The sequence below is a fragment of the Pteropus vampyrus genome, unplaced genomic scaffold (genome assembly GCF_000151845.1).
Source record: "Pteropus vampyrus isolate Shadow unplaced genomic scaffold, Pvam_2.0 Scaffold225, whole genome shotgun sequence".
Classification (NCBI taxonomy): domain Eukaryota; kingdom Metazoa; phylum Chordata; class Mammalia; order Chiroptera; family Pteropodidae; genus Pteropus; species Pteropus vampyrus.
Window position 1 is genome coordinate 491,576 of NW_011889006.1, and position 9,170 is coordinate 500,745.

The 9,170-nt window shown below is 51.7% G+C and overlaps 1 protein-coding gene across 1 annotated transcript; it reads left to right on the top strand.

The window, feature by feature from the left end:
- The first annotated feature begins 1,221 nt into the window (after positions 1–1,221).
- Positions 1,222–5,500, top strand: RING1 (ring finger protein 1). The gene is made up of 7 exons (XM_011373441.2): positions 1,222–1,672; positions 1,789–1,914; positions 2,711–2,871; positions 2,973–3,188; positions 3,906–4,295; positions 4,473–4,746; positions 5,000–5,500. Exons 2-7 carry the CDS (start codon positions 1,837–1,839, stop codon positions 5,099–5,101), a joined length of 1,221 nt encoding a protein of 406 aa, XP_011371743.1. The 5' UTR covers positions 1,222–1,672; positions 1,789–1,836; the 3' UTR covers positions 5,102–5,500.
- The last annotated feature ends 3,670 nt before the right edge of the window (positions 5,501–9,170 follow it).

Sequence of the window (9,170 nt, forward strand, 5' to 3'; positions counted from 1 at the left end):
CTCTGGGTCTTTTTGGAGAGAGGGGCCTCTGCCCCATCCCCTTCCACTAGTCTTGCAGCCCCAGTCACCTCCCACCAATAACCTGGGTCGTTATGGTCCCCAAGGGTGATTTGTTCATAGCTTCATCCCAGTGTCAAGTCTGGCCTTGGGAGGGGGTCTTGGAACAGGTGGCCCTCCCCCACCCCTCTCCTTTCTCTGAGTCCCCCCTCCCCTTTCTCTCCACCTTACAATAGCTGCAGCCGGCCTGGGGTCGGATGGGGGGGATTAGGGGAGGGGGCCAGGATTAGGGGAATGGACCAGCCGATGAAAGGGGCTGGAGAGTAACAAGGAGGGGGCTGGTAGGAGGAGGAGAAAGGGGAGGGGGTCTGTGCTAATCGACTCTGGAGCCCACATAAGGACTGGCCACGGACTGAAGGAGAAGACAGGGAAGTAGGGGGGAATTGGAGGGAGGGGGCGAGGGGATCCACTGCTGCCTTATCCCAGAAACAGGCCACCCCCTGGCAGCTGCAACCCAAGTCCGGGAGCCCCAGCTCAGGCTAGATGAGACAGGACGCCCATCACGATCTACCGCCCCCCGCCACCCCCAATCCCTCTCATCCTCTGCCCTCAATGGGAATCGCTCTGCATCTGCACCTTTTTCTTCTTTCCTCCCCATCCCCTTCCTTTACTGGAAAGTCCTGGAGGAGGCCTCTGCCTGCTTCCCACTAGACATTTGGCCTCTTGTTACCCCCATCCTCCCCCCACACACGCGCGCGCGCGCACACACACACCCCCTCCCCGATACCGGCCCCATCTTGTGTGTGTGTCCCTGCTTCCGCGTGGTGTCTCCATTCCCCCGTTCCTCCCGTGCTCCTCCCTCCCCCGCCCCGGGCCGCGGCTCTTGATTGTCCAAACGCAATTCTCGAGTCTCTGGCTCCGGCCGAGAGTTGAGTCTGGACGTCCCGAGCCGCCGCCCCCAAACCTCGAGGGGAGAGCGGGTCGGAGGGTCTAGGGAGAGCCAAAACGCAGGGTGGAGGAAGTCCCCAGGGTGGTAAGGGGAATCCCGGTCACATCGGGACTTAGTTGAGTTCACAGGACTGTAGGACTGAAGCGGCAAGGGATCCTTGGCAGCTTTTTTCTCCGGAATCCCGGGCTGGGGTTACGGAGAAGTTCTGTGTGGGGATGGGGAGTCGTTCCCCAGAGCCGCTAGGAGACGCGGAGTGGGGGAGGTGGCCCTTTTGCAATCTCCCCGACCCTTCCCGGGGTCCGAGCAATCCCAGGCCCCGCCCCCCGGAGCGGAGGCCCCGGGTGGGGGCCACGGGAAGGGAACTGGCTAACGTTGGCTGCGCGACGGTGCTGGGAGGGGGGCGGAGCCCACGGTCCCCACGTGGCGCGAGACTCCAGGGAAGCCGGCTCCTGGCGAGGAGCGGGCGCGTCCGGAGGGCGGGGGAACCTGGCCGTCCACGTCGCGTCCCACCCGCGCCGCGAGTGGCAGGTGACGTCTCCCCTGGCGGGGGAGGAGAGGAGTGAAGGGGCAGGCGGAAGTGACGTAGGGCCCCAGCGCCGGGGCCATGGCGGCAGCCGCGGCGGGAGCTGCTGTCTGAGCAGCGACTTCAGATCGAGCGAACTCGGCCCGGGAGCCCGGGCCCAGCGTGCGGCGCTGCGGCGGTGCAGCGCAGACGGCGGGAGCCGGGTGAGGGGTCGCGCCGGCGCTGGGGCGGAGGAGGGGAGGCTCCGGAGGGGCGGGGTCTGCGCGACGGCGGCCCCCCTAACCCGTTCCCTCCCTTTCCCCCTTCCCCCTTTCCCCAGCCCACTTCTCCGCATTGGAGCCCTGGCTGGGGTCTGTGCCCGGTCACCATGACGACGCCGGCGAATGCCCAGAATGCCAGCAAAACGTGGGAACTGAGTCTCTATGAGCTCCACCGGACCCCGCAGGTAACAGGATCCTTCCTTCACAACTTATTCCATCTTCCCAAGTCCCTCAATCCAAACATCCCCTCTCACAGCCTCTTGGCCATTTTTTGCCCCATTCTACCGACGCTGCTCGATTTCACAGACTCCCTTTGCCCTGCTTTTGAATCATCTTAGTCTTTTCAAAGCGCTTTCACATTTATTTCATTTAATCCTCAAAACAGCCAGAGATATAAAGCAAATATTACTATTTTCTTTTGAAAGACAGTAAACACAGAAATTGCCTTCCTTGTTCCTCAATACAGTGTCATAAATAAGTGCCCATAAAGGACTCACCTTGGAAGTTTATTGAAAATGAAACTTTCTGGCCTTCCTCTCCCCCAACATTCTAATACAGTAGTGGGATAGGACCCCCAAATCCAGTTTTAACAGGCACCCTACGGTATTCTAATATAGGTAGTAAGAAGACTATATACACTTCTGTTGAATAAGTCTTCCCCAAACCACAAAATTCTGTTGAATAAGTCTTCCCCAAACCACAAATCTGTGTCACTCCCACCCCAGGTGTCGCTCCAACCTCAGATCCTATTGCAAAGCTGCTCTTAATTAAGGGACAGTAATTATTTTTGTTTACCATTCTGTCCAAGTCAGTAGTCCCCCTTCTCTCAGAATTCCCATCCTCTTCAAGTAGCAAACATGGGGTACCCAGATTCTGTCATCTCACTGTATTTCTCAAAACGCCCATTTCATGGACCACTTGTTTCTAAAATTCATTTTCCCCCAAACCACCACCACCTTTCTACTCATTGATTTCCTCCAGGAAGCCATCATGGATGGCACAGAGATTGCAGTTTCCCCTCGGTCGCTGCATTCAGAACTCATGTGCCCCATCTGCTTGGACATGCTGAAGAATACGATGACCACCAAGGAGTGCCTCCACCGATTCTGCTCCGACTGCATTGTCACAGCCCTGCGGAGCGGGTAACAGGAGGGACACATTTACAATAGGATATAGGGTACAGTGTTGAGGCCTCGACTGCTTGGGCAACTGACTGCTCAGGGCCTCCTTTCTCCCACCCCAGGAACAAGGAGTGCCCTACCTGCCGCAAGAAGCTGGTATCAAAGCGATCTTTGCGACCAGACCCTAATTTTGATGCCCTGATCTCGAAGATCTATCCTAGCCGGGAGGAATATGAGGCTCACCAAGACCGGGTTCTCATCCGCCTCAGCCGCCTGCACAACCAGCAGGCACTGAGCTCCAGCATTGAGGAAGGGCTGCGCATGCAGGCCATGCACAGGTTCGGGGGTCAAGAGAGAGGCAGCAGCAGGGCTGGTGGGACAGATCTGTGGGTCAGACTCCTTGTGCTGTCTTTGCTCCCTGCCAGCTTCTAAGCCTTAGCACCCTAAGAGCGGACTACAGTCTCATTGTCATGCCTGGAAATCATGGATGTAAATTGCATCTTCTTAGTTAGCAACTGGCACTGTTATTCTTAGGAAAATAGCTCACATTCTAACTTTCTCTAAGTTAGAATAGAGTGATTTTGAGTACAAGTTTCAGATTCACACTGCCAGAAATTAAATCAGTTAGGCCAGCACTGCTCAGTCTTTAATGTGTATCCAAGTTACCTGAAGGTCTTGTTAGAAATGCGAATTCTGATTCAGTAGGTCTGGAGTTGGGCCTGAGATTCTGCATTTCTACAAGCTATGCTCCTGGTTCTTGGACCACACTTTAAGAGGTGAGGGACTATGATCTCAAACAAATTATTTAATCTCTTTAAGTTTCAGTTTTTCTCAGCCATAAAATACAGATGATATAACTACCTGCCTCTTAAGACTTGTATTATAGGAGAGGCAATCAGTGCAAAACACTTAGCAGTTTACTTGGCATGCAGTTAGTGCTTAATAAATATTAGGTGTCGTTATTACGATTTCCCTGATATCTTAAATCTCTGAAGTTTAAAATATTTTTATTCTTATTCTCGATGCTTTCTAACCTCAACTACTTGCTTCTACAGGGCCCAGCGTGTGAGGCGGCCGATGCCTGGGTCAGATCAGACCACCACGATGAGTGGGGGGGAAGGAGAACCAGGGGAGGGAGAAGGGGATGGAGAGGATGTGAGCTCAGACTCCGCCCCTGACTCTGCCCCAGGCCCTGCTCCCAAGCGACCCCGTGGAGCAGGGGCAGGGGGGAGCAGTGTAGGGACGGGGGGAGGAGGCACTGGTGGGGTGGGCGGGGGTGCTGGTTCTGAAGACTCTGGTGACCGGGGAGGGACCCTGGGAGGGGGTACTCTGGGTCCTCCAAGCCCTCCTGGGGCCCCTAGTCCCCCAGAGCCAGGTGGAGAGATTGAGCTTGTGTTCCGGCCCCACCCACTGCTCGTGGAGAAGGGAGAATACTGCCAGACTAGGTGAGAGCCCTGTGTCTCCCCAAACCACTGAGAAACCAAAGATCACCTAGACTTCCATAGAAAGGGGCTTCACCCAACCTAAGAAAGAAACTTTAAACCATGGGCCCTTTTAGAAAATCCCCTACTTCTCCATTTGAGGCTTCCTGTGCCCTAAACGTGCCGTCTTTCCCACTCCAGATATGTGAAGACAACTGGGAATGCCACAGTGGACCATCTCTCCAAGTATTTGGCCCTGCGCATTGCCCTGGAGCGGAGGCAGCAGCAAGAGGCGGGGGAGCCAGGAGGGCCTGGAGGGGGCGCCTCTGATGCTGGGGGACCTGATGGGGGTGGTGGGGAGGGCGCGGGTGCCGGAGGAGGTGACAGCCCTGAAGAGCCTGCCTTGCCCAGTCTGGAGGGTGTCAGTGAAAAGCAATACACCATCTACATCGCTCCCGGGGGCGGAGCTTTCACGGTGAGCCTTTGAGGACAGTGGTATGGGGCAGGAGGGTGGCCTGGGGCCGCATACAACCATGATCATGACTTCTAACTGACCTATTCTCTTCTTCCTCTGTATCTCCTCCCTTCTCTGTCACTCATGTGCCCCTGCTTTGCCTCATCTCTCTATTATTTTTCTTTTTTCCCTTGGTCATCTTTCATTCATTTCCTTTCATCTTCTCCAACTTTATTTTCTCTTCCCCTACCTCTCTCTCTCATCTCCTCTGTAGACACTGAATGGCTCGCTGACCCTGGAGCTGGTGAATGAGAAGTTCTGGAAGGTGTCCCGGCCATTGGAGCTCTGCTATGCCCCCACCAAGGACCCAAAGTGACCCCACAAGGGGACAGCCAGAGGATGGGGACCATGGAGTTCCCCTGTGTTCTGGACCACCACCCCAGCCAGCTTCTTTGTCCCCCAGTGCCCCACAACCCAGTCAGCCAGCAAGAGGACACAAATGAGGACATGTGTCTTTTATACAAAGTATCTATATCAGATTCTTCTATATTGTACAGAGTGAGACATACGCCCCCATCTACTGCCTTTTCTATTGCCCGTAACCTCCCATCTACACAAGATGTTGGATAACGTGAAGAAACCTCCTTTCATGCTCTCATACCAACAACAAATTTGCTTTTTTTCTTCTTTGAAACCTGTAGTTTGTGTCTTTATCAGGGGTGTACTAGAAGTAAAAAAAAAAAAAAAAGATTGAGAAGAAAGCCTAGAAATCATAGAACCGGCCTTGGAAATGGGGAGGAAATGTCAAAAGTTATTAAAGGTGTGTGTAATTCCCCCCCCCTTTTTTTTTTTGGAACCTCCCAAGCAGCAGATGAGTACAAAAACAGGGAGGAACACTCTGTAAAGCTGGAAGAAACAAAATTAAGAGCCCAAGGGTATGTGAAGTCAGATCCCAAACTTGCCCCCTAAATTCTGAGTCACTCAGGCTGAAATGCAGGGTTTCCATACCAAAGGGAAAAGGTGGACAGAGCTGTGATTGCAAGGGGAATAATTCCTCATCACTAAGGGAAGCTGATTTCTATAGCTGGGAAGAAAAGGAGGGAGGTGGGGAGGGCTGCGAGAACCTGTCTGCTCAATATCCGGGCTACTCGGGCGCCTCCCACAGACTACAGTTCCCAGGAGAGCTCCACTCGCTTCCCTCCCACTCCCCATTCCAGTTGCAGATTGGAGAAGGGCTGCTTAGGGAATTGTGGCTGTCCAGGCAGCAGAGGGAAGCAGAGTGGTGGGAGCGTGAAGTGAAGCCATTGCTCCCCAGGGCCTTGAGTTCCACAGACAGATGGGGCCCGAGAACAAGGGCTTGTGGCTGCACGCCATGTCTCGGCCAGTGCAGCAACCTAGCGGGAGGAATTGCCTGTCCGGGAGAGACACTCCCCGCTTCAGCCTCTCTGCCCCTCACTTCCTGTTTCTGTTGCCCTTTGTGCCCTGACCTCAATCCACCCCAAATTCCTGCGGTCACTTGGTTCTCTTGAGGGCAGAGGCGTCAGCCTCGGTCTAACCCGCCAATGCCAGGGCACCCCCACTCCACACTTGGGATTTCTCGTTTGTTCCCCCTCGTTCCTAGTATCTTCAATACCATGACATGGGGCATTCTCCAGCCCAGGTGAGCACCTCAGACCTGGTGACTTGGCGCTCACCTCAGAAACCTCTTGCTCTGCAGAAACAACACCCAGTCCACCCTCGTAGGGGCCCCTTTCTCCATCATTTCCCCACCACCACTGTGATCCTGACCTCTTTTCTCCCACCACCAGGTACCCAGGGGATGTGGCGCTCCCAGGATATTGGGGTGGGAGGAAGGCGTACGTTGCTCCTGGAATTTCAAGGAAGAGAAATATGCAGAGGAGTCAGAAGAGGAAGCCAAAGAGCATGGAATGCACTTGGCTTCCCTTTTGGTTCCAGGGATCGTCACTTCCTCAGTCTCCCCAGCCCTAACTGACCTAGCAGCCTCTTCTGTCACTGTTCTCCAGCCTCTTGCTTCACTCTGGAACAGCCTGTGGTCCCTGTATCCCTTCTCAGTCCCCAGTCCACACCTTCGCCCCACCTCTCAACGTCTTACATTTTTCCTCGGTCCCCTCTCTGTTGTGCGTGCTCTCACCCTCCTCTGCGCCCCCCCCCACCCCGTGACTAGCTTCGCAGACATGCCTGTTTATTTAGGTGACACCATGAGGGAGACACACAGAAGGGTCGCCCTAGGTAATTCTTCTCTACCCACCCCCCAAGAAAAAAATAACTACCCTACCTGACCAGGCATTCTTCTACAGTGCTGGCAGAGGAGGTGTAGGAGGAGCGGGGGCAGCTCAGATTCTGTTCCACTCTCAGCTTTCTTGGGTTAGTTCCCCAAGTACTTCAGCCTCTCTCAGTTGAGCCTGCATACATGGGTTAGGCAAAGTGAGAGAAACAAAGTAGAGAAAAGGGAACTTGACTATTTTGATGAGAGACATGAGACACAGGAGAATGACAATGTAGAAGAGCAAGATGGAAAAAGAAAGGTTGATACTAGTCAGGTACACCTGGGCAGGAAGAAATTAAAGACTCTTACAGGTAAAAGAATGACTTGGGAGACTGTTACTCAGTTTCATCCTTTCAGGAAATATGTATTGAGTCCATCACATGTCAGGGACTATTCTAGCACCTGGGTATTACACACAAGCATATGACGTGGCCTCTGCCTTCCAAGGATTTGATCTAAGGGTGTTCATGGTGAGTATCCCAATACTAAATCCAGCATCTAATCCTATCAATTCCATTTTTCTCTATCCTCCACCTCCCTGGTCTAGCCACCTCCTGGACCACGTGGCTTTCCTCTGAATCTGTGATAGCTGATGATAATGGCTGGAGAGGCTGCACTCCAGAATAAGAGACCTTTTTGAAATGCAAATCTGATTGTTTCAGGCACTCTGCTTAAATCCATTCAATGGTTTCCCATTGATCTTAAGTTAAAGACCCAAGTCCTTAACTTGGCCTCAAAGGCCCTGAGAGGTGTGGCCCTGCCCTCCCCACTGGCCTCATCTCCCACCTCTCACTTTCCCCTTCACTCTATAGTGCTTCACTTCCTGGCTGCATGTGCTTCCTCCCACAGAGAGCCTTTTTGCGAGCTGGACCCTCTGCTTGTAAGACTCCTTCCATTCCTCTCTTAGTTAGCTTCTCTTCATTCTTCAGATCTCAGCTCCTTTACTCCACCCTCAAAGAAGGTACCATAACCTTCCTTTCAAGCGCAGATTCTCCTTTTCTGAGCTCCCACACCAAGGTGTACCTTTCCTTGGAGGCATGTAGCACAGTTGTAGTTGTACATTTGTTGGTGATTATTTGATTTATGTCTAGAGAAGGTAAGTTCCCTGAAGGCAGGGGCCATGATTGCACATGCTCACTCTTGCCATGCCCTGGACCTAGAATCGAATACTCTATACTGAGTTGAAATATTGTTTGAATGGATGCATGTGTACCAGGATTTGGGGCTGGGGGCTACCTATTTCAGCCTTTAGAAGGTAGCATGGAATAATGTGGCAACAACACAGGATTGAGAAACCAGAATATCTGAGTTCAATAACAAGGTTAAAAGTATTAGTGGTGTGAGCTTCAGCAGGCTGTTAAACCACTCTGAACCCTAGCTTTCTTATCTAGGAAATGGGAACAACTTCAGAATCAAGCAAGATGGAGGAATTAGAAAAATCTAAAAGCATTGTTACTTAGAAATATTGGATAAAATATGGAAAAAATTAAACCTATGACTGAGTTCTCAAAAGGAAGGTAAAATCCCAGGTGCTGGAGACAAAGAGGAAGCTGAATGCCAGTGGATGAGCTGACTGGAGCTATAGTTACTAGTAGCGGGACTGGGAGAGAATTGGTTCTGTTAACTAAGGGCCTGAGTTTTAGCTGCCCAGGGACAGGAGGTGAAGTCTTGGTCCTAAAGAGGTAGAGAAATTAAATGAAAGGCAGCCAAAGCCAACTCAAGAAGAAACATAAAACCTGAACAGATCTATAAATTCTAATAAATTGAACTAGGAGCTAAAAACACACACACACAGTACCTAGTTTTATAGATGTATTCTGCCAACTTTTAAGAGGATTGTTTATTTATATAAACTGTTCCAGAAAATGGAAAAAGAGGGCCAATCACACTTATAAGACTAAATAATCCTAAATAAAATATTATCAGATTGAATCCAGTAGAGTTCATGCAAGTGTGTGTATATTTGCATGTGTATATATGTGCATGTGTATGCATGGCAAGTGTTTATTCCAGGAATGCTAGGATGTTCTGCTTTAAAAGTCCATTAATGATATTTACAACATTGGCTGGGTAAAAGGAAAAAAACGTGATTGTCCCAGTAAGTACAGAGAATGCATTGGATAAAGTGTAACATTAATTCATGATTAAAAAAAACCTT